The sequence below is a fragment of the Mobula birostris genome, chromosome 25, assembly GCF_030028105.1.
Source record: "Mobula birostris isolate sMobBir1 chromosome 25, sMobBir1.hap1, whole genome shotgun sequence".
In the NCBI taxonomy this organism is placed as follows: Eukaryota; Metazoa; Chordata; class Chondrichthyes; order Myliobatiformes; family Myliobatidae; genus Mobula; species Mobula birostris.
In genome coordinates, this window is record NC_092394.1 from 56,606,987 (window position 1) to 56,632,235 (window position 25,249).

The 25,249-nt window shown below is 42.9% G+C and overlaps 1 protein-coding gene across 10 annotated transcripts in view; it reads left to right on the forward strand.

Annotated features, from left to right (window-relative positions):
- The window catches only part of specc1la (sperm antigen with calponin homology and coiled-coil domains 1-like a), a 267,927-nt gene that overhangs the window by 10,464 nt on the left and 232,214 nt on the right, over positions 1–25,249 (forward strand). For 9 of the 10 annotated variants that reach the window (XM_072243781.1, XM_072243777.1, XM_072243780.1 and 6 more), the window contains exon 2: positions 12,793–12,985. In XM_072243781.1, the coding sequence (XP_072099882.1) occupies positions 12,830–12,985 (156 nt within the window). In that variant the 5' untranslated portion in view covers positions 12,793–12,829. Of the gene's footprint in view, positions 1–11,173; positions 11,265–12,792; positions 12,986–25,249 lie in introns of all 10 variants that reach the window. The other variant, XM_072243776.1, reaches the window with a different exon arrangement.

The following is a 25,249-nucleotide window of genomic DNA, read 5'->3' on the forward strand; positions in this document are numbered from 1 at the left end:
GTCATCTTCTATGTCTGCCTGCCTCGATGTCGAAGGTCGAGGTTCGTCGTCTGCTGTGGCTGATGTGGAAGGCTTGAAAAATGACAATATGCTTGACTGCTTAGCCTTGCGCATTTTTCTATCATACAGTTCTTTGTAAGCACTCAAACCATCTTGCAAATATACTCTAAACCTACGTACCCTTTCAAAATTAAAGTTGTACTTTTCTGCAATAATTGCAGTAAAAATCTCACGCGGTTTCTTCACGTTCAGTTCCTGGATGACATCACTTTCGGTCCGATCACTACTGCATTTGGTTTTGATTGTTATCCTTTCCTCTTCCGATTGCATCAGCTCTTCATCTATCAGTTCTTGGTCATGGGATGCCAAAACCTCTTCAACATCATCTTCATCAACTTCCACAAGCGAAACTTACTTTGTCCCTACTTCGTTCATCACGATCCAAAGGCTTAATTATGTTTAGTTTTATGCTAAGTGTAACATCCTTATGAGCTCTTTTAGGCTTTTCCGATATCTAAGACCTCGTCTTGCAAACGGCTGCTCACAGGCAAGTGTTTAAGCAATGCCTCCGAGAATGCAGTTCCGAATCGGGGGGAGGAGCTTGGCTGCTTGGGGCGCACGTTGCTTTTTATCTCGTGCTGCCTTTTTTTGTAACAGTGAAAACATCTTCTGTTAGCGAAAACAGGTAACTAATGTAGGTCTTTCGTAACAGCGAGGTGTCGTAAAGCGAACGTTCGAAAAGCGGGGCATTTCTGTACCTTAATAGTGGAATTCTGCGTGGTGTGGTACTCTGCAATGATGTGATGGGCTGGTTCATGTAAAACTATTATGTTGTTCTGCCTTATTGTCATCTCCATCCATTGTAACTGGCTTTACAATTTTAAGAAGCAGTAGCCGGCAGTCAAAACTCTGGCATTCAGACCCTTGTCTCTTTCCTCCATGATGACTTCCCCCTAGAACATAGATGTCCAGAAAGTTGATAAGTGCTGTTTGATGTAAGGAGAATGAAAGCATATCATTTGTAGACAGGAATGCTCCAGGCTTGGGTTCTGAATTGAATTGACTTTATTTCTTACATCCCTCACATACATGAGGAGTAAAAAATCTTTACTTTACGTCTCTGTCTAAATGTACTGACTTTCATTCTGGCAGTTACAGCTGATGCTTCCGGTTGGAGATCCTCAAGGTGAAGTAGTTTTGTTCAAGTTGGCTATGCACTTAATGATGCACTTTTCTTTACAAATTAGGCCCTTTTGCTGCACTCTTTACCTGATATCAGCCTATCCAAGTTGTTCAGTGCTGCTTGTACCTGAGGTGCCATTTAAAGAACCAGTTACATGGGGATTTTTAACCTGTGGAGAGCACCTTCCAAATCAGTTCTGGGATCACAACAATTGTTTTATTGTCATTATATACTCTGTTATCATTTGAAAACTACTCAGTGCGTGCTGAATTGATGATCTTAACTGCACTTTTTGATGGGAAGTTTCAGACTCATTCCTCCAAGATGCAGCACAGAGCGTCATAGGAAGTCATTCCTGCCTGTGGCCATCAAACTTTACAACTCCTCCCTTGAAGGGTCAGACACCCTGAGCCAATAGGCTGGTCCTGGACTTATTTCATAACTTACTGGCATAATTTGCATATTACTATTTAACTATTTATGGTTCTATTACTTTATTATTTGTGGTGCAACTGTAACGAAAACCAATTTCCCCCTGGGATCAATAAAGTATAACTATGACTTTGACATTACAGACGCTACAGGCAAGATTAAGAAGTATTAAGTGCCCTCATCAAGATTCCATAATCAGGCACCTTCTACTCCGACCATTTCATAGGGATAGTTTCTTCACAACTCCCCAATCTGCTCTCTTTATTGCATAGCAGATGCTACTCTTGGAGGCTTTCTTCTTTTACCCAGAGGGTGTCATCTATAATTTTTATCTATTGGTGCCAATGTAGATTATGTCCTCTTTCTGTAGAATACTGTGCAGCTGCCCTATGGTAATCTTAACAAAGACCATTTTGGAATATATGCAATCTTACAACTGTAAAAGCTGTTCCCCAACGAAAGAAATTCCATAATTGTTGCTCTTACCCTTTCTCCCACCCTTTATTGAACTGCTGAACAGTTCAAGGGTATCCTAGTTCTTATTCTTAAGAGAGCAATATACCTTTGGCTATTCTGAACTTTTTTGGCACCGTCCATTCCCCCTCTTGCTGGATGTGGGATGACAACCTCCTGAAATGTACTGTGCAAAATTCATCCAGGCTATTAAGAAGATCCATAGCTCAGATTTTAAGGCATTTATGGCAATGTCTTGTGGTTATCCAGGACACCAAAAGTCTTTAGAGTTCCGATGTCACTCCCACAAGTCATGAGCTACCCTGCCATCTCTCTAGTTATTAAATTACCAGAATAATCTTAACTATGATGGGCAGGAAGGCATAGACGGTGGTGTGACTCTGTTGGTAAGAGATGGAATTACATTTTTAGAAAGAGGTTAACAGGGTCAGAAAATGTTGGAATCTTTGTGGGTGGAGCTTAGAATCTGCAAGGGTTAAAAAAAACATTATGAGAATAGGCTTTCAAATAGTAGCTAAGATGTGGGGTTGAGATTGCAAAGGGAGCTGGAAAAGGCATGTAATAAGGGTAATGTCACACTTGTAAATAGGGACTTCCATATGCATGGGGATTGGGAAAATCAGGCTGGTGTTGGATCACGAGAGGAAATTTCTTGAATGCCTACGAGATGGCTTTTTAGGTCAGCTTGTGTTTCAGGCTACTTGGGGAAAGGCTATCTTAGACTGTGTAATAACCCAGATCCTATTAGAGAGCTTAATGTATAGGAACCCTGAGGAGGCAGAGATAATCTGATTGAGTTCATACTGCAGTTTGAGAGGGAGAAGCATAAGTCACATGTATCAGTATTGCAATAGAATAAAGGGAATTATAGGGGCATAAGAGAGGAGCTTGCCCAGGTGGATTAGAGGGGGATACTGGTGGGAGTGAGAACAGACCAGAGGTGGTTAAAGTTTCTGGGAATAGTTCATGAGGCGCAGAATAGATATGTTCCATAGAAGAAGTTGTTCTCAAATGGCAGGAATAGGCAACCGTGGCTGACAAGGGAAATTATGGACAGCATAAAAGCAAGGAAAGGGCATACAAGGTAGCAAAAATGAAGGGAAGCTTTTAAAATCCAACAGAAGGCAACAAAAAAAGCTATAAGAAGGGAAATGATGGAATATGAGAGCAAACCTGCCAATAATGTAAAGCAGGATACCAGAAGTTTTTTAGTTATAGAACAAGTAAAAGGGAGGTGAGAGTTGATATTGGACCACTGAAAAATGATGCTGGTGAGATAGTAATGAGGGGACAAAGAAATGGCAGATGAACTTAATGGGTACTTTGCATCAGTCTTTACTGTGGAAGTCACTAGCAGTGTGCCAGAGGACATGAACATCAGGGAGCAGGAGTGAGTGCCATTTTTATTACAAAGGAAAAAGTGCTAGGCAAACTAAGAGGTCTTAAGGTGGATAAGTCACGTGGATCAAATGGACTACATCCCAGAGTCCTGAGAGAGGTTGCTGAAGAGATAACGGATGCATTGGTCGCAAATTCTCAAGAGTCACTTGATCCTGGCATGGTCCCGGGAGTCTGTAAAATTGCAAATGTCACTCCACTCTTTAAGAAGGTGGGAAGGAAATTATAGTCCAGCTGTGGGAAAGTGTTGGAGTCTATAATTAAGGATGAGGTTTTTAGTGTGCTTGGAGAATAATGAAAGGGTCCTTTTCTGGTTGGCCAGTGATTAATGTTGTTCCTTGGGGGTCAGTATTGGGACCACTACTTTTCACATGGTCAGTGGTTTACATAATGGAATTGATGGCTTTGTGGTAAAGTTTGCAGATGATACGAAGATAGTTGGAGGGGTAGGTAGTGCTGAGGAAGCAATGCGATTGTAGCAGGACTTAGACAAACTGGAAGAATGGGCAAAAAAGTAGTAGATGGAATACAGTGTTGGGAAATGTATGACAATGTATTTTGGTAAAAGGACCAATAGTGTGGACTGTAATCAAAATGGGAAAAAGTTTCGAACATCAGAAGTGCAGAGGACTTGGGAGTCCTCGTACAAGAATCCCAGAAGGCTGATTTACAGGTTGAGTCTGTAGTAAAGAAGGCAAATGCAATGTTGGCATTTCTTTCAAGGGGACTGGAATATAAAAGCAAGGAGATAATGCTGAGGCTTAAGTCACTAGTCAGGTCGCACGTGGAGGATTGTCAGCTGTTTTGGGCCCCATATCTCAGAAAGGATGTGTTATTGGAGAGATTCCAGAGAAGGTTCACAAGGATGATTCTGGGAATGGAGGAGTTAACATATGAGGAGCGTTTGGCAGCTTTAGGCCTGTACTCACTGGAATTTAGAAGAATGTGAGGGGAGCTTATTGAGACCTACTGAATGTTGAAAGGACTAGATAGGGTGGATGTGGAAGGATGTTTCCTATGGTGGGGGTATCCAGAACTAGAAGGCACAGCCTCAAAATTGAGGGGTAGCCCTTTAGAACAGAAGTAAGGAGAACATTTTTTAGCCAGAAAGTAGTGAATCTGTGGAATGTTCTGCTACAGACTGTGGTGGAGGCCAAGTCCATGCGTATATTTAAGGCGGAAGTTGACAGTTTCCTGATCAGTCAGGGCATCAAAGGATATGGTGAGAAGGAAAGTGTATGGGGTTGAGAGTGAGATCCGGGATCAGCCATAATGGAATGGCACAGCAGACTCTGGGCTGAATGGCCTCATTCTGCTTCAATGTCTTATGGTCTGCTATTACTGTTAGATTATTGGACTTGCATTACCCAAAGGATCATTTTAAGTTGAGGTATTATAGACCAGTTAATTTCTCATCGATGGTGAGCAGATTTTTGATCAATTTCAAGGGATGGAGTGATTCCTCATGTCTAAGTCAGCATAGGAAGGTCAGTTTGTCAAATTTACCTGAATTTGAGATGGTGTAAAGGGAAGTGTGATTAGTGGTGATTTCAGTAAGCTCCTGACGAAAAGATTTAAAACATTAAACTAACAAATGAGTTCAGCTTGACTGAATGGCAGGAAACTCTCAGCTGTCGTTTTTTAAATTTAGTGATACAGTGCAGAGTATACCGTTCCAGCCCTTGGAGCTGTGCCACCCCAACAAACTGATTTAACCCTAATCTAACCAGGAGACAGTTTACAATGACCAATGATCTGATACGTCTTTGGACTGTGGGAGGAAACCAGAGCACCCACAGAAAAGCCACACATTCCATGGGGAGGATGTATAAAGACTCCTTAAAGAATGGCACCGGAATTGAACTCCGGAAAGTCACAGCTGTAATAGCATCGTGCTAACCACTACGTTACCAAGCTGTTAACCCCCCCCCCCCGGGAAAAGGCTGTTACTATCTACCTTATTTAGAGTCCATGTAAACAGTGTCTACCACTCAATTTTATTAATCATTTTGGTCACCTCTTCAAAAACACTCAGGGATGACTTCCCACACACAAAACCATACTATTTATCCCCAACTATTCCTTGCTTTCTAGATAAATGTGGTTAGATCCTGACCCTTAAAAACCCCTCCAGTAACTTCACCACTGCTGTTAGCTTGACCTGCATGTTCCGTGGCTTGTTCTTCCAGCCCTAAAGAAATGCCGAACATTAGCCACCTTCCAGTCTTTTAGTTCTTTAAACGTGGCTAATGAATATACAAAAATCTGTGCCAGGGTCTCAGCAAATTCTTCTCTGGCTTCACATAACATATTCTAGAATATACTTAGCGTAATGGGGATTTAGTGCATCTTTATATGTTTAAAGACTACCAGTAGGTCTTTTGGAATGTCAAAATGTTTTAGGACATCACTGTTCTTCGTGCTGAACACTCTAGCTTCCATGGCATTCTCGACAGTAAATACAGATAGTAGGTATTAATTTAGGACGACTTCCATCTGTGGCTTCACACAGATGACCACACTGATCCTTAGGCAATGTTCTCACTGGAACTGCCCTTTTGCTGTTTATCTGATTAAAGAATATAGGATAACTTATGCCCCCTTTACTCCTTCCTGATTTCCCTGTACCGTACGTACTCAGCATTGATCCCAGCCTTTTCCTGATTCTGTTTCCCTCATTATACAGGGTTCCCTAATCCTGCCAGCTTTACCCTTTACTGTTTGGCTGCCAATGACTAGTGGTGTTCCACAGGGATCTGTGTTGGGACCACTTCTTTTTACATTATATGAACAATTTTGGGCTCTTCATCTAAGAAAAGATGTGCTGGCATTGGAGAATGTTCAGAGGAGGTTCACAAGGATGATTCTGGGAATGAAAGGGTTATCATAGGAGGAACATTTGATAGCTCTGGGTCCGTACTCACTGGATTTTAGAAGGATGAAGGAGCGCTCTCATTGAAACCTTTTGAAAATTGGAAAGCCTAGATAGAGTAGATGTGGAAAGGATGTTTTCCATGGTTGGGAAGTCCAGAACAAGAGGACACAGCCTCAGGATAGAGGGGCATCCATTTAAAACAGATGTAGAGAAATTTTTTTAGCCAGAGGGTGGCCAGGGTTGTTTTGAGGTGACAGACTGGCAGGCACTCTGTGAGCCACATGGAGAGGATATTGATGGGCTCACAGAGTGCATCACTGATTGCATCAACTTCTGTGGGGATTGCAATGTTCTGACAAGAACTGTCCTTTGTTATTCAAGTAACAAGCCATGGGTAATAAAGGACATTAAGGACATCCTGAATGCTAAAAAGAGGGCGTTTAGAGATGGAAATAGGGAGGAGCTGAGGGCAATACAGAGGGACCTGAAAGCCAGGATCAGGGAAGCTAAAGACAGGTACAGGAAGAAGCTTGAGTGGAAACTCCAGCAGAACAACATGAGAGAGGTCTGGAGTGGGATGAAGACCATCACTGGGTTCCGGAAAACTAGCAACAGAGGAGCCGAAGGCAGTGTGGACAAGGCCAACGAACTTAACATGTTCTTTAACAGATTTGACATTGTGGCCCCTGCCCATCCTCCACATGAGTCATCTGTTGTCGGCTCCCAACCAACACATATTCCACTCTCCCCTCCTACCCCTCCTCACAGTCCCCCACCCTGCTCTCATGACTGTACCCCTTCCCCACACAAAACCACCATGGTGGGCTTCACAGCTGAACAGGTGAGAAGACAGCTGAAACGTCTCAACCCAAGCAAGGCTGCAGGACCGGATGGTGTCAGTACCAGGGTGCTCAAAGCCTGTGCCCCTCAGCTATGTGGAGTACTTCGCCATGTCTTCAACCTGAGCCTGAGGCTCCGGAGGGTTCCTGTGCTGTGGAAGACGTCCTGCCTCGTCCCTGTGCCGAAGACGCCGCGCCCCAGCGGCCTCAATGACTACAGACCGGTGGCATTGACCTCCCACATCATGAAGACCCTGAAGAGAGTTGTTCTGGAGCTGCTCCGGCCTATGGTCAGGTCACACTTAGATCCCCTCCAGTTCGCCTACCAGGCCCGACTAGGAGTTGAGGTTGCCATCATCTACCTGCTGAACCATGTCTACACCCACCTGGACAAGCCAGCGAGCACTGTTTTTTGACTTCTTCAGTACGTTCAACACCATCCGCCCTGCTCTGCTGGGGGAGAAGCTGACAGCGATGCAGGTGGATGCTTTCCTGGTGTCATGGATTCTTGATTACCTGACTGGCAGACCACAGTACGTGCGCTTGCAACACTGTGTGTCCGACAGAGTGATCAGCAGCACTGGGGCTCCACAGGGGACTGTCTTGTTTCCCTTTCTCTTCACCATTTACACCTCAGACTTCAACTACTGCACAGAGTCTTGTCATCTTCAGAAGTTTTCTGATGACCCTGCCACAGTTGGATGCATCAGCAAGGGAGATGAGGCTGAGTACAGGGCTGCGGTAGGAAACTTTGTCACATGGTGTGAGCAGAATTATCTGCAGCTTAATGTGAAAAAGACTAAGGAGCTGGTGGTAGACTTGAGGAGAGTTAAGGTACCAGTGACCCCAGTTTCCATCCAGCGTGCCAGTGTGGGCATGGTGGAGGATTACAAGTACCTGGGGATACGAATTGACAATAAACTGGACTGGTCAAAGAACACTGAGGCTGTCTACAAGAAGGGTCAGAGCCGTCTCTATTTCCTGAGGAGACTGAGGTCCTTTAACATCTGCCAGACGATGCTGAGGATGTTCTATGAGTCTGTGGTGGCCAGTGCAATCATGTTTGCTGTTGTGTGCTGGGGCAGCAGGCTGAGGGTAGCAGACACCAACTGAATCAACAAACTCATTCGTAAGGCCGGTGATGTTGTGGGGATGGAACTGGACTCTCTGATGGTGGTGTCTGAAAAGAGGATGCTGTCCAAGTTGCATGCTATCTTGGACAATGTCTCCCATCCACTACATAATATACTGGTTGGGCACAGGAGTACATTCAGCCAGAAACTCATTCTACCGAGATGCAGCACAGAGCGTCATAGGAAGTCATTCATAGAAACATAGAAACATAGAAAATAGGTGCAGGAGTAGGCCATTCGGCCCTTCGAGCCTGCACCGCCATTTATTATGATCATGGTTGATCATCCAACTCAGAACACCGCCCCAGCCTTCCCTCCATACCCCCTGACCCCCGTAGCCACAAGGGCCATATCTAACTCCCTCTTAAATATAGCCAATGAACTGGCCTCAACTGTTTCCTGTGGCAGAGAATTCCACAGATTCACCAGTCTCTGTGTGAAGTTTTTCCTAATCTCGGTCCTAAAAGGCTTCCCCTCTATCCTCAAACTGTGACCCCTCGTTCTGGACTTCCCCAACATCGGGAACAATCTTCCTGCATCTAGCCTGTCCAATCCCTTTAGGATCTTATACGCTTCAATCAGATCCCCCTTCAATCTTCTAAATTCCAACGAGTACAAGCCCAGTTCATCCGGTCTTTCTTCATATGAAAGTCCTGCCATCCCAGGAATCAATCTGGTGAACCTTCTCTGTACTCCCTCCATGGCAAGGATGTCTTTCCTCAGATTAGGGGACCAAAACTGCACACAATACTCCAGGTGTGGTCTCACCAAGGCCTTGTACAACCGCCGTAGTACCTCCCTGCTCCTGTACTCAAATCCTCTCGCTATAAGTGCCAGCATACCATTTGCCTTTTTCACCGCCTGCTGTACCTGCATGCCCACTTTCAATGACTGGTGTATAATGACACCCAGGTCTCGTTGCACCTCCCATTTTCCTAATCGGCCACCATTCAGATAATAATCTGTTTTCCTATTTTTGCCACCAAAGTGGATAACTTCACATTTATCCACATTAAATTGCATCTGCCATGAATTTGCCCACTCACCCAACCTATCCAAGTCACCCTGCATCCTCTTAGCATCCTCCTCACAGCTAACACTGCCACCCAGCTTCGTGTCATCCGCAAACTTGGAGATGCTGCATTTAATTCCCTCATCCAAGTCATTAATATATATTGTAAACAACTGGGGTCCCAGCACTGAGCCTTGCGGTACCTCACTAGTCACTGCCTGCCATTCTGAAAAGATCCCGTTTATTCCCACTCTTTGCTTCCTGTCTGCTAACCAACTGTCCACCCACACCAATACCTTACCCCCAATACCGTGTGCTTTAAGTTTGCACACTAATCTCTTGTGTGGGACCTTGTCAAAAGCCTTCTGAAAATCCAAATATACCACATCCACTGGTTCTCCCCTATCCACTCTACTAGTTACATCCTCAAAAAATTCTATGAGATTCGTCAGACATGACTTTCCTTTCACAAATCCATGCTGACTTTGTCCGATCATTTCACCGCTTTCCAAATGTGCTGTTATCACATCCTTGATAACTGACTCCAGCAGTTTCCCCACCACCGACGTTAGGCTAACCGGTCTATAATTCCCCGGTTTCTCTCTCCCTCCTTTTTTAAAAAGTGGAGTTACATTAGCCACCCTCCAATCCTCAGGAACTAGTCCAGAATCTAACGAGTTTTGAAAAATTATCACTAATGCATCCACTATTTCTTGGGCTACTTCCTTAAGCACCCTGGGATGCAGACCATCTGGCCCTGGGGATTTATCTGCCTTCAATCCCTTCAATTTATCTAACACCACTTCCCTATTAACATGTATTTCGCTCAGTTCCTCCATCTCACTGGACCCTCTGTCCCCTACTATTTCTGGAAGATTATTTATGTCCTCCTTAGTGAAGACAGAACCAAAGTAATTATTCAATTGGTCTGCCATGTCCTTGCTCCCCATAATCAATTCACCTGTTTCTGTCTGCAGGGGACCTACATTTGTCTTTACCAGTCTTTTCCTTTTTACATATCTATAAAAGCTTTTACAGTCCGTTTTTATGTTGCCTGCCAGTTTTCTCTCATAATCTTTTTTCCCCTTCCTAATTAAGCCCTTTCTGTGGCTATCAAACTTTACAACTCCTCCCTTGGAGGGTCAGACACTCTGAGCCAATAGGTTGGTCCTGGACTTATTTCCTGGCATAATTTACATATTACTATTACTATTTACATAACTTACATATTAGTATTTAACTATTTATGGTTTTATTACTATTTAATTATTTATGGTGCAACTGTAACGAAAACCAATTTCCCCCGGGATCAATAAAATATGACTATGACTATGACTATGTGAACTTGTGGAAATTGTTACCACAGACAGCTGTGAGAGCCAGGTCGTTAGGTGTATTTAAGGCAGTGCTTGGTAGGTTCTTGATTAGCAACATCCTCAAAGGTTATGGGGAAAATTGGGGCTGAGGAGAGGAAAAAAAGATCAGCCATGATTGAATGGCAGAACAGACTCGATGGGCCATATGGCTTAATTCTGCTCTTATATCTTATGGTCTTCATGTGCCAGGAGCATGTTAGCTCTGAGCTCCTACCTTAAAATCTCCTACTTGTCAGATGTCCCCTTTACCTGATGATAACCTCTTCCAATCAACTTTTTCAAGTTCCTCTCTAAAACAATAATATTTGCCTTATCGCATTTTAAGACTTTGAATTTTTTCACACAACTCTTTTAAAACTATTAGTATTGTGGCCACTGTTCACTTGAAATGAGGCTGGCTAACTTGTGTTGGTCTCAGCCTGAAACATCAACTGTTTATTCTCCTCCATAGATGCTGCATGACTCACTGAGTTCCTCCAGCACAAAAGCAGTAAAGGCTGACTTATCTTCAGAGCTGTTCATTTTGGGTACAAACAGATAAGGTAACCTTCCACGTCTCTTTCCTCAATTACCTTAAGATCACCAGTCCAAGTATTAGAACCAGATTCTATAAATTCTACCTGTAAAATCTCAAGTTTTTCTGAGTCTGATGCTGCCTGATTTGCTGATAAATTTCCGACATTTTTATTTCACATTTCATCTGCCTTACTTGTCAGACTTCTTGCATTACAAAAAATGTAGTTCATCCTTGTATTCCTCCCATGTGCCTTTTCATGCCCATGCCCATTCTGAAACATTGGTCCATGACTCCCTCTACTGCTACGATGAGGCCACTCTCAGGCTGAAGGAGCATCACCTAGCATCTTCTCCCTTCCTTTTCTATCCTGATGAGGGGTCTTGGCCCAAAATGTCAATTTTTTTAGTCATTTCCAAAGATGCTGCCTGACCCGATGAGTTCCTCCAGCATTTTGTGTGTGTTGCTGAGGGTTTCCAGCACCTACAGAATCTCTTGTGTTTGTGTGAGATTTTTAAAAAAATACCTGTACAGCTGAAAATTAGCCACAGCTTAAAACCAACCAATGAGGACATAACAGTAAACATTAGTAGTTTTGACTCTGAGGACAAACTTTATGAAATAAGTTGATGCACTTAGCCCTCACTCATAAAAGCCAGATTATTCAGAGCAGATTGTTGAATTTCTGATTGGGAAAGCTTGAGCTTAAATACATTCTCATCTAAAGTCCAGCTGCTAGAAAGGGGGATCTGGAAGGTATTTGGGTTTTGTGTGAAAGGGCAAAGTACAGCAGAAACAGCTGAATAGTTGATCTTTATTTTACGTGGCCAGGTGGTTAAGGCGTTCGTCTAGTGATTTGAAGGTCGCTAATTCGAGCCTTGGCTGAAGCAGCGTGTGTGTCCTTGAGCAAGGCACTTAACCACACATTGCTCTGCGACGACACTGGTACCGAGCTGTATAGGCCCTAATGCCCTTCCCTTGGACAACATCGGTGGCGTAGAGAGGGGAGACTTGCAGCATGGGCAACTGCTGGTCTTCCATACAACCTTGCCCAGGCCTGCCCTCTGGAAACCTTCTAAGGGGCAAATCCATGATCTCATGAGACTAATGGATGCCTATATATTCTACAAAGGAGTGATCTTTCTAAAGAATGGAAGTGGAGTTGAATATTATGGTTTGACGTGTATTCCGTTGACTCAGATTTAAAAGATAAAAGCCCAGGCTGACCCATAAGCCAGAGCCTTAATGATAAAACTGAGGAAAGAACTGAAAGCTTTATCATTAATTTTTGCGGGAGGCGTGACCATTAGATATATTTCAGGTGGCAATGATTAAATATTTGAAAAAGTAAGGAAATTGCACAGGAGTTAACGACAACATAGCCTAGGGTGGGCTTGATGGACATGATGTCTCCTCCTCATATTTTGTTGTATACTTGTATGTTATTCAGGAAACTTAAAAATATTGACATTTTATTGCTTCAAACAACAGGTTTCAACTTGCATGTGTTCTGTATCTCTCCACATCCCTGACTGTACAGGTAACTTATTTTCCAGATTTGGCTGTAAATGCATCAAAAACTGCAAGCACAGAATGAAGAAGGGAAGCAGGTCCGCTCCTGCGGCATCCAAAGTCCAGGGTGCTTGTAAAATGCAGACCATTGAGAAAGTTAAATCTGACAACTATTCTTCACTGAATACAATCACAAAGACCTCAAAAACACCAGGGACAACAGCAACGTTGACCAAGGTAACTGATTGTTACACTTACAGTGTAATTGAACATTTCTGTTAACATTACAGTTTAAAACGAAAGCGATTGCTGTTTGCCCATTTTCTTTGTCGTTCTTTGGTTTTGTCATTTCCCATCCAGGGATGAATCCTTACAAGCTCTAATTTCCAAGCAACTGAAAAAAGAATGATTTTAACTTAAATAATGACTGTTAGAAAACTACTGTTCTCTGATTTTAAGTTAGTGGTTTTCAGGAGTTCATGGGGAATAAAATGTGCCAAAACCTCTTCCCTATGCATCTTCTCCATGAGGTCTAGCCTGGCTGCAAGCAATGGCTCAGTCGCATGTCCCTGGCAAGTTGAGGTTGCAAATAAATGGTTCAACATATTTGATCCTCTCTTGCTCCTAGTCAGAAAGCAAGGGATTATTTCCCATTATTCAAGTCATAGCATGCTGACCACTGTGACTTTATGACTTTGTCCCATTTGCCTATGTTTGGTTGATACCTCTCAAAACCATTTGTTACAAAAGCGAGCAATATCGCCTCCCTGAAGACTATGGGAGTTTCTAAGGGGGCAATGAAGATAAATGGGGTGGTGGGAGTGGGGCGCTCAGGAGCAAGGGTGGTGGCTGAGAGATTACAGGCTTAATTTAAAAAAATAATTACTTCAGAGGCACTGAGGATCAAATACTTACCTTATCTCTTGTTTACCCACTGTTCTCTTAGGTATTGTTCAAAGTGCATTATAGTTGTTGTAAAGCACTGATATTTGTTTTGGATTGAAGAAGTTGTGTTATTTCTGGGGCTGGCTCACGCATTATTGTCGTTCACTACTGCAGTGTTAGCTGGTACAATTCCCATGCTCTAATCACACAGTAACACAATTGCTGTGAGTTAGGGTATGTATTCAATGGAGTAAAGTTCAGCATCTATTCTTTTGAATGGTCTTCACTGCATTTCTCTCAAGCCATAGCCCAACTGAGATATTGCTGCCCCACTTTATTTATGTGCTTTCAGGCAGAGAGTCAGGCTTTGTCTGAGTTATAAAATTGCAACTTTTTCCTTAATTGGTCGCAGTACTTGTTGGATTTAAACAATGGGCAATTGATTGTGGTCATTAATCCATAACAAAAATGGCAGAAGCATACCAAACAAAAAATAAGTGTAGACAATATAGTGTGGGGTATCTGAAATATGGATTTATACCAGCATCAAGCAACCAACAATGTCTGTTGTGTGAAAAAGGTTTTTCAAATGAGGCAATGAAACCGTCCAGGCTGCTTAAACGCTTGAAGGGAATATACTGATAAAGCACACAAGAATTTGGCTTATTTTCAGTCACTTTGTGAAAGCTTTCAGAAATGCAAAACACTTGTTTGCCTGCAATTAACAGCAAAACAGTGATAATTTGCATACCTCATACAACATTTTATTGCTCATTGCTTAATCTGGAAAGCCCCATACAATAATTAAAGCGATCCACTCAGCAACAATTCTGTTCAAAAACGAATAGCTGAAGTGTCTGGGAATGTGAAAGACATATTGTGCAATATACTTAGGGCAACAGAATTTGCTTTGCAGTTGGATGAATCAACTTTGCCAGTCAACTTTTTCTTAACTTCGTTATACATAAAAGCCAAAGAGAGGGCATATAATAGAGCAAAAAGTAGTGGGAAGTTAGAGGATTGGGAAGCTTTTAAAAAAACAACAGAAGGCAACTAAAAAAGTCATTAAGAAGGTAAAGGTGGAATACAAAAGTAAGCGAGCCAATAATATTAAAGAGGATACCAAAAGTTTCTTCAGATGCATAAAGAATAAAAGAGAGGCAAGAGTGGATATCAGACCGCTGGAAAACAATGCTGGGGAAGTAGTAATGGGCGAGAAGGAAATGGTGGATGAACTGAATAAGTATTTTGCATCAGACTTCACTATGGAAGACACTAGTAGTATGATGGAAGTTCCAGGTGTCAAGGGTCATAAAGTGAGTGAAGCTACCATTGCTAGGGAGAAGGTTCTTGGGAAACTGAAAGATCTGAAGGTGGATATAACACCTGGACCAGATGGTGTACACCCCAGGATTCTGAAAGAAGTTGTGGTGGCATCAGTTCAGTAATGATCTTTCAAAAATCACTAGATTCTGGAATGGTTCTGGAAGACTGGAAGGTTGCAAACGTCACTCCGCTCTTCAAGAAGGGAGAGAGACAGAAGAAAGGAGATTATAGGCTGGTTAGTCTGATCTCACAGTACTTGGAGGCACATGATAAAATAGGCTGTAGTCAGTATAGTTTCCTCAAGGGAAAATCTTGCCTGGCAAATCTGTAGAAATTCTTTGAAGAAATAACAAGCAGGATTGTCAAAGGAGAATTGCTTGATGTTGTGTACTAGGATTTTCAGAAGGCCTTTGACAAAGTACCACACATAAGCCTGCTTAACAAGCTACAAGCCCATGACATCACAGGGAAGATTCTAGTCTGGATGAAGCAGTGGCTGATCGGCAGAAAACAAAGAGTAGAAATAAAGGAACCCTTTTCTGGTTAGCTGCTGGTGACCAGTGGTGTTCCACAGGGGTCTGTGTTGGGACCGATTCCTTTTACATTATATGCCAATGACTTGGATGATGGAATTGATGGCTTTGTTGCAAAGTTTGCAGACGATACGAAGGTAGGTGGTGGGGCAGGTAGTTTTGAGGAAATAGGGAAGCTACAGAAGGACTTAGATTAGGAGAATAGGTGAAGGATTGGCAGATGGAGTAGTGTCAGGAAGTGTATGGTCGTGCACTTTGGTAGAAGAAATTATTGGGTTGACTACTTTCTAACTGGAGAGGAAATACAAAAATCTGAGGCACAAAGGGATCTAGGAGTCCTTGTGCAGGCTTCCCTGAAGGTTAATTAGCAGGTTGAGCCTGTGTGAGGAAGGCAAATGCGAGGTTAGCATTTATTTTAAGAGGACTAGAATATAAAAGCAAGGATATTGAAACTTTATAAAGCACTGATGAGGCCTCACTTGGAGTATTATGTGCAGTTTTGGGCCTCTTATCTTATGTGCTGAAACTGGAGAGGGTTCAACGGTTTGTGAAAATAATTCCAGGATTAAACAGCTCGAATTATATGAAGAGCATTTGATGGCTGTGGGCCAGTATTCACTGGAATTTAGAAGAATGAAGGGTGACAGAATTGAAACCTATTGAATGGTGAAAGGTCTTGATAGAGTGGATGTGGAAAAGATGTCTCCTGTGGTAGGAGTATCTTAAGACCAGAGGGCACAGCCTCAAAGCATCCTTTTAGAATGGAGATGAGAATGAATTTCTTTAGCCAGAGAGTGGTGAATCTGTGGAATCGATTGCCACAGGCAGCTGTGGAGGCCAGGTCTTCATATTTAAATCAGAGGTTGTTAGATTCTTGATTGTTCAGGGCATCAAGGGGTAGAGGGGGCAGGCAGGAGATTGGGGCTGAGAGGAAAAATGATTGACCCTGATGAATTGACAGAGCATGATTCTAGAGTTATTTGCAAGGGGACAAAAAACAGCTAATATTTTGGGCTGTTGAGCAATTTTTCCAAAGAGAATGATGTTCGCTCACCAGCATTCTTGTGGCACCATCAATGATAGGATGCCACCGTACAGTTATACTTTGTTGGAAAAAGCTGTACCTAGCATATTTACCATTCACAGTGTAATTCACATGCAGCATCTTGTCGTAAAAAACTTGCGTGGTCGACTGCACAATTCATCAAAAACTTATCACGGTAGTAAATAAAATCAAGTTGCATGCTCTCAATTCTCAACTATTTTGAGAGTTTTTTTATAGAGAATGATGAACAATTTGAGCGTTTGATGTTACACACGGAAGTCAGAATCCTCTCAAAAGGAATCTTCCAGAGATGCTTTTATGCGCTTTTTGAAACTGATAAAATTCTTTGAAGACTCAAATGCTTCATTCAGTAATCAAGTCAATGATCTCCATATTTCTGTCCAATTTAACCATATTGGCTGTTGCGAACTTTGTCAATTTACAAGCATTAATTTGGAAGCAAAAGAATGAATACCAGATGATCACTGTCCCCGCCTGAGTGAGCTGCACAAAGACATGTCCATAAGACTGAGGAGCAGAACCAGGCCATTCAGCCCATCCAGTCTGCTCCACCATTCAATCATGGCTGATCCTTTTCTTCCCCCCTCAACTCCATTTCCTGGCCTTCTCCCTGTAACTTCTGCCTTAAATACACCCAATGACCTGGCATTCACAGCTTCCTGTGGTAATAAATTCCACAAATTCACCACCATCTGGCTAAGGAAATTTCTCTGCATCTCTATTTTAACTGGACGCCCCTCTATCCTGAGGCTATGACCTCTTGTCCTAAATTACCCCACCATGGGAAACATCCATTCCACATCTACTCTATCTAGGCCTTTCAACATTCAAAGGGTTTCAATGAGATACCCCTCATCCTTCTAAATTCCACGGAGTACAGACCCAGGTCCATCAAACATTCCTTGTATGATAACCCTTTCATTCTTGGAATTATCCTTGTGAACCTCCTCTGAATCCTCTCCAATGTCAGGAGCTCAAAACTGTTCACAATATTCAAGTGCGGCCGCACCAGTGCCTTATAAAATCTCAGCATCACATCCCCTGCTCTTGTATTCAAGACCTCTTGAAATGAATGCTAACATTGCGTTTGCCTTCCTCACCACCGATTCTACCTGCAAGTTAACCTTTAGAGTGTTCTGCACAAGGACTCAAGTCCCCTTGCATCTCGGATTTTTGGATTTTCTCCCCGTTTAGAAAATAGCCTGCACGTTTATTTCTACTACCATTGTGCATGACCATGCATTATCCAACATTGTTTTTCATTTGCCACTCTCGTGCCCGTTCTTCTAATCTAAATCCTATTGCAGCCTACCTGTTTCCTCAACACTACCTGCCCCTCCACCAATCTTCGTATCATCTGCAAACTTGGCAACAAAGCCATCTATTTCACCATCTAACTCATTTATATACAGCATAAAAAGAAGTGGTCCCAACATCAACGTCTGTGGAGCACCACTAGTCACTGGCAACCAACCAGACAAGGATCCTTTTATTCCCACTCATGGCCTCCTACCCGTCAGCCAGTGCTCTAACCATGTTAGTAACTCTCCTGTAATACCATGGGCTCTTAACTTGCTAAGCAGCTTCATGTGTGGCACCTTGCCAAAGGCCTTCTGAAAGTCCAAATGTACAACTTCCACTTCATCCCCCTTATCTATCCTACTTGTAATCTCAATGAACTGTAATCTCCTCAAAGACATGTCAGCTTGATTTCAGGATCTTAGGTAATAAATTCATTCGATATTGGGTAATAAATTCATTCTTGAACACTTGTAATGTGGAATTAGCAGGAAGGATGGAGCAAGAACTGATCTCATTGCAAAATGACTTTGAACTGAAGCCTAGGTTCAAAAAATAATATCAAAAACACTATCCTGCACTATGGAAAAAGGTCAAGATGCTCCTTATTGCCTTTTCAGCATCATGTTAGTGGAATGCAGTTTCCGTGCAGTTGCCCAGCTTCTTTCAAAGCAATGAAACAGACTGCAAGTTACTGAACATGGGGACCTGAGACTGGAGTGCCATTCAGCCTGATGTTGATAAGCTAATATCACTGCATCAAGTCCATCCGTCTAATTGAAAGGTGAAAAAGCAATAAAGCAGTGAAAAATTGGACTACTAATGTATGCTCCAAAATTGTGGATGAAAATTGTTTCTTGTGTAATTAAATATAGAAGTAATTTTATTTGTATCCTTACATATATTTGAATAATTTTTGCAATTATTTGTCACTGCTTTGAATTTGCAGCTCCTGTCTTCTTTCACTTTGCACTGTAAATAAAAATGCTTTAGTTTTTATGTAATGGCCAGAAGTGGATATGGTCTGGGAGCCAAGGGTCAATAACCCTAAGAAGCTTGGAAACCACTGGCATAGTTTGACAACCCTCTGGGTGAATAGGTTGCCCTTCAGTTTCTTATTAGTTTTTTCCCCTCTCACCTTTAACCTCTGCTCCTTAGTTTTTAGCTAGCCAATCTCTTGGTAACAGCCGATGCAGATTCACCCTACCTATACCGCCCCCCCATAATTTTATGCACCTCTAAGATCACAAGAAATACTGCAGATGCTTGAAATATTGCTTAACACACAAAATGCTGAAGAAACTGATGGGATTGGTCAGAATCTATGGAGGGAAATAAACAGTAGATATTGCAGGTCAAGACTCTTCGGTCCTGATGAAGGGACTCTGCCTGAAGTATCGACCATTCATTTCCCTCCATAGATGCTGCCTGACCCACTGAGTTCCTCCAACCTGTTGATCTATGAAAGTATCCCTCATTCTCCAAGCAACACACAAATGCTGGAGGAATTCAGCAGGTCAGGCAGTATCTATGGAAAAGAATACAGTTGACATTTTGGGCCGAGACCCTTCATCAGGACTGGGGAAAAAAAGATGAGTCAGAGTAAGAAAGTGGGGGGAGGGGTGAAAGAGCCACAAGGTGATGGGTGAAAGTGGGAGAGGTGAAATAAAGAGCTGGGAAGTTGATTGGTGAAAGATAAAAGGCTGGAGAAGGGGGGATCTGATAGGAGAGGACAGGTGGCCATTGAAGAAAAAGGGAGGAGCACCAGAGGGAGGGAGGAAATAGGCTGGTAAGGAGATAAGGTGAGAGGAAAATGGGAATGGTGAAGGTGGGGGGTGGGTGCATTACCAGAAGTTCAGGAGATTGAAGTCAATGCCATCAGGTTGGAGGCTACCTAGACAGAATTCAAGGTATTGTTCCTCCAACCTGAGTGTGGCCTCATTGTGACAGTAGAAGAGTCCATGGACTGACATGTCAGAATGAGAATGGGAAGTGCAATTAAAATGGGAGACCTTGCTGTTTCTGCTGGATGGAGCATAGGTGCTATGCAAAGTGGTCTCCCAATCTGTGTCGAGTCTCACTGATACACAAGAGGCCACACCGAGAGCACCGGATACAGTAGGTGACCTCAACAGACTCAAGGGTGAAATGTCGCCTCACTAGGAAGGAATGTTTGTGGTCCTGAATGGTAGTGAGGGAGGAGGTGTAGGGGCAGGTGTAGCATATATCTTGCTTGCAAGGATAAGTGCCAGGAGGGAGATCAGTGGGGAGGGATGAATGGACAAGGGAGTTGCATCGGGAGAGATCCCTGTGGAAAGCAGAAAGTGGGTTGCGGGGGTGCGGGAAAGACGTGTTTGGTGGAGGGATCTTGCTGGAGATGACGGTTCTGGAGAATTATGTGGAGGCTGGTGGGGTGGTAGATGAGGACAAGAGGAACCCTTGGGGCCTGAAACGTCGACTGTACTATATTTGCATAGATGCTGCCTGGCCTGCTGAGTTCCTCCTGCATTTTGTATGTGTTGCTTAGATTTCCAGTATCTACAGATTTTCTGTTGTTTGTGGGACCAGTGTAGGCTTGGAACATAGACTGTTCCACATAGCTGACAAACAGATGGGCATAGCTGGGACCCACGTGAGTGCCCATGGCTACACCTTTTGCTTGAAGAAAGTGCGAAAAGCTGAACGAGAAATTATTAAGAGTGAGGGCAAGTTCCACCAGACGGAGGAGAGTGGTGGAGGAGGAGAACTGGTTGGGTCCAGAAAGAAACAGAGGCCTTCCTGGTGGGGAATGGAGGTGTATACGGACTGGATATCGATAGTGAAAATAAGATGATTGGGACAGGAAATTTGAAATTATTGAAAAGATCAAGAGCATGTGAAGTGTTACAGATGTAGATAGGAAGGCAATGAAACCAGGGGAGATAAAACTGAGTCAAGGTATGCAGATATACATACTGAGGGGTAGGAACAAGCAGAAACAATGGGTCTACCTGGACAAGCAGGTTTGTGGATCTTAGGTAGGAGGTAGAAGTGGGTGGTGTAGGGTGAGGGAATTATGAGGTTGGTGGCAGTGGATGGGAGATGAATAGGTCAGTGATGGTGTGGGAGACAATGCCCTGGTACTCCTTAGCGGTAAGTAAGAGGAGGTGTTTGATGGTTGTCACCAGGCCTCAGCAACATAGAGGTCAATCCACCAGACTTCTGCAGTACCCGCCCCCCCCCCAATATGCAGGTTTGGTTAAGTGCGGAGAGGATGGAGAGCAGTGTGTTTGGAAGGAGTAACGTTCGAATTGGAGTGAGAAGTGGTGAAATTGAGACTGTTGATGTCCTGTTGGCAGTTAGCAATGAAAAGATCCAGAGCAGGCAGAAGACCAGAGCGGGGTGTTGAGGAGGGTTGAAGACGGGAGAAGCAGTTATTAGTGTGGGCTGGGGCGTCCTTGCCCAAGAAGTAGGCCCAGAGACGGAGGCAGTGGAGGAAGAGCTCCGTGTCATGCCGGGCGTGGGACAATGGTGAGGCCCTTGCTGAGGGCATTACGTTCTGCCTCGGAGAGGGGAAGGTCAGAGGGGTTTTCTGTTGTTTATGATTGGCCTCCCACTTTCTTACTCTGACTCCTCGTCCTTTTTCCCTCCCTCTCCCCCCCCCCCCCCACCCCAGTCCTGACGAAGGGTCTCCATCCGAAGTGTCGACTATACTATGTTCCATAGATCTTGCCTGGCCTGAGTTCCTCCAGCACTTTGTGAGTTGCTTGGATTTCCGTAATCTACAGATTTTCTCTTGTTTGTGATCCCTAATTCTCCTATGCTCCAAAATTCCCAACCTGCTCTACCTCCCTCCATAACTCAGATCCTCAAATCCTATCTAACATTCACTTAAATCTCCTCTTCACTCTTTCCATCTTAATGGCATGTTTCTTGTAGCAGGTGAACAAATAATGTACAAAATATTCCACATGTGGCCTCACTAACATTTTGTGCAACTGCAACACAACATCCCAACTTCTGTACTTCAGCCTGGCTGATGAAAGCCAGCATGTTGAAAGCCGCCTTCACCACCTGGTTTACCTGTTATGTCATTTTCAGGGAACATAAGAACATAAGAAATAGAAGCAGGAGTAGACCATCTGGCCCAACGAGCCTGCTCCGCCATTCAATAAGATCATGGCTGATCATGGCTTTCCATCACCTTGCCTTTTCCCTATAACCCTTAATTCCCCTACTATGCAAACATCTATCCAACCTTGTCTTAAATATATTTACTGAGGTAGCCTCCACTGCTGCATTGGGCAGAGAATTCCACAGATTCACCACCCTCTGGGAAAAGCAATTCCTCCTCATCTCCATCCTAAATCTTCTCCCCTGAGTCTTGAAGCTATGCCCCTTAGTCTCACCTGTCAGTGGAAACAACTTTCCTCCTCCTGTCTTATCTATTCCTTTCATAATTTTATATGTTTCAATAAGATCTCTTCTCATTCTTCTGAATTCCAGTGAGTATAGTCCCAGGCAACTCAATCTCTCACTCATCTCTGGAATCAACATGGTGAATCTCCTCTGCACCGCCTTCAAAGCCAGTATATCCTTCCTCAAGTAAGGAGAATAGAACTGCACATAGTACTCCCAAGTGCAGTCTCACCAGTACCCTGTACGGTTGTAGCATAACCTCCCTGCTTTTAAATTCAATCCCTCTAGCAATGAAGGCCAACATTCCATTTGCCTTAATAGCCTGCTGCACCTGCGAGCCAACCTTTTGTGATTCATACACAAGCACTCTCCAGACCCTCTGCACAGCAGCACGCTGCAATTTTTTTTACCATTTAAATAATAATCTGATCTTCCATTTTCCCTTCCAAGTGAATGACCTCGCATTTATGAAGATAGTATTCCATCTGCCAGATCCTTGCCCACTCACTTAACCTATCTATATTATCTCTGCAGACTCTTAGTAGCTTCTGCACAATTTGCTTTTCCACTCAATTTAGTATCATCAGCAGACTTAGATACACTACACTTGGTCCCCTCTTCCATGTCGTTAATGTATATCATGAACAATTGCAGGCCCAGCACTGACCCCTGTGGCTCACCACTGATGGCCAACCAGAGAAACACCCATGTATCCCAACTCTCTGCTTTCTATTAGTTAACCAATCCTCTATCCATGCTAATACATCACCCCCTACTCTAGGCATCCTTATCTTATGGTTCAATCTTTTATGCGGCACCTTACTGAACGCCTTCTGGAAATCCAAGGAAGTAACATCCATCTGTTCCCCTCTATCCACTGCACTCATTATATCCTCAAAGAACCCCAGTAAGTTTGTCAAACAGGACCTGCCTTTACTGAATCCATGCTGCATCTGCCTGATGGATCCATTTCTTTCTAGGTGCTTCGCTATTTCTTCTTTAATGATAGCTGCAAGCATTATCCCAACTACAGATGTTAAACTAACTGGCCTATAGTTATCTGCCTTTTGCCTACATCCTTTTTTTTTTAACAGTGGCGTGACATTTGTCGTCTTCTAATCTGTCGAGAGCTGCCCAGAGACCAAAGAATTTTGGTCACCAAAGCCTCTACTATAACTTCAGCCATTTCTTTCAGTACCCTGGGATGCATTCCATCAAGACTAGGGGACTTATCCATCTTCAGTCCCACAGGTTTGCTCAGCACTACCTCTTTAGTGATAGCTATTATATCGAGCTCCTCACCTATTGCATCCATAACACCTCTCTTTGGAATGTTAGACATGTCCTCCATCATGAGGTCCGACACAAAATAGTCATTCAAAGCCTCTGCCATTTCCTCATTACCCAGTATCAATTCCCCTTTCTTGTCCTCCAAGGGACTTGCGTGCACTTTAACCACCCTCTTCTGCTTTATAGAATTATTTTTAAAATTACTATCTGTTTTTTTATTTTGTGCTAGTTTATTTTCATAATCTGTCTTCCCTTTCTTCATTGCTCACTTTATGGTTCTTTGTTGTTTTTTAAAGTCTTCCCAATCTTCCAGTTACCCATTACTCTTGGTGACTTTGTACGCATGAGCTTTTAGTTTGTTATCTTCTTTTATTTCCTCAGTTATCCAAGGCTGGCTCTCCCTACTGTTACTATCCTTGCTTTTAACTGGAATATACTTTTGTCGAGCATCGTGAGAAGTCTTCCACTGTTCTTCAACCATCCCACCAAATAGACTGTGTTCCCAGCCTACACTAGCCAAATCCTCCCTCGTCCTGTTGTAGTCTCCATTGTTTAGGCATAATACACTGGTTTGCCATTGAATTATTGCACCCTCTGTGTACTTGTACTTCGCAGTCTTTTTGTTCTACATTTTCTTTATGTTAAGGTCTGAATTATTAACTGAGTTTAAATACTGCAGCTGTAATGATGGGATTTTGAATACAAATCTTGGCATGGTCATTGCAGGCCTGAATTATTAGTCTGTTAATTCTGCTGCTGCAACACCAGCAAGTGCATTTGCATTTTCATATCACCTTGAGCTTACTAGTTAGTTCTGTTTCTGAATGCGACATAATCTGAAACTTTACCTAGTTTGGGAAAACAAATACGAACACAAGGAAGTGCTGGTGAGTATTTTGAAATGGGAAGCATAGAAACATAGAAAATAGCTTTGCTTGTTGCACAAGATACTTGTCGCACAATTGTGTTGATACGAGAATGGAGTTTAGCCACAATGTTGTTTGTGGTTTGTTTTCTGACTGAAAGATAGTGAATGTGTGGCAATAAAGTTAACCACATTTCCTGAATATTTCTGTCTAACACTGAGCAAACAGGAACTATTTTAGTGGTTGATTTCATGTGGCTTGAGTGTGAACTAGAGAGTATAAGGGATTGTATAATTGTGTCCCTTCCATTTTTTAAATAGAAAAATGCTGGATTTGTTTATAAATAATTGTTATTAAGTATTAATTTGGTCAGATGTAATATGCAATTGGATAATTTTATAAACATCTGGAACTGGATGTCAATGTGCAATATTGGAAGGGTCTAATCATTTTCAAAATTTTGGAAAAATTGGTAATTTAAATAAAAAATATCAGCCAGTCAAAGTATGCTGTAGAGGGACTGGAGTTGTACTTGATGACACTTAGGTTTTACAGGAGTTTTCATGAAGAGATGCCTCAGATGGACTTGTTGAAAAGAAGGTCCAATAGGATCATCACGTGTCTGGCTGCTCCTTCAGCAATTAATGAACTCAATTAGTTGCTCATCATTTTACATTCACTAATGTACTCTGCTGTCATTGAAGTACTTTCAAAGTAATATTTTAAATGTGACATTCAAGTTCTGCATAGAACATTTTTCAGATAATGGGAATTATTGTACTGTATATGAGACTAGACCATGACCCTGCCAGCCCTGATTAATGGTGTGGTATAATTC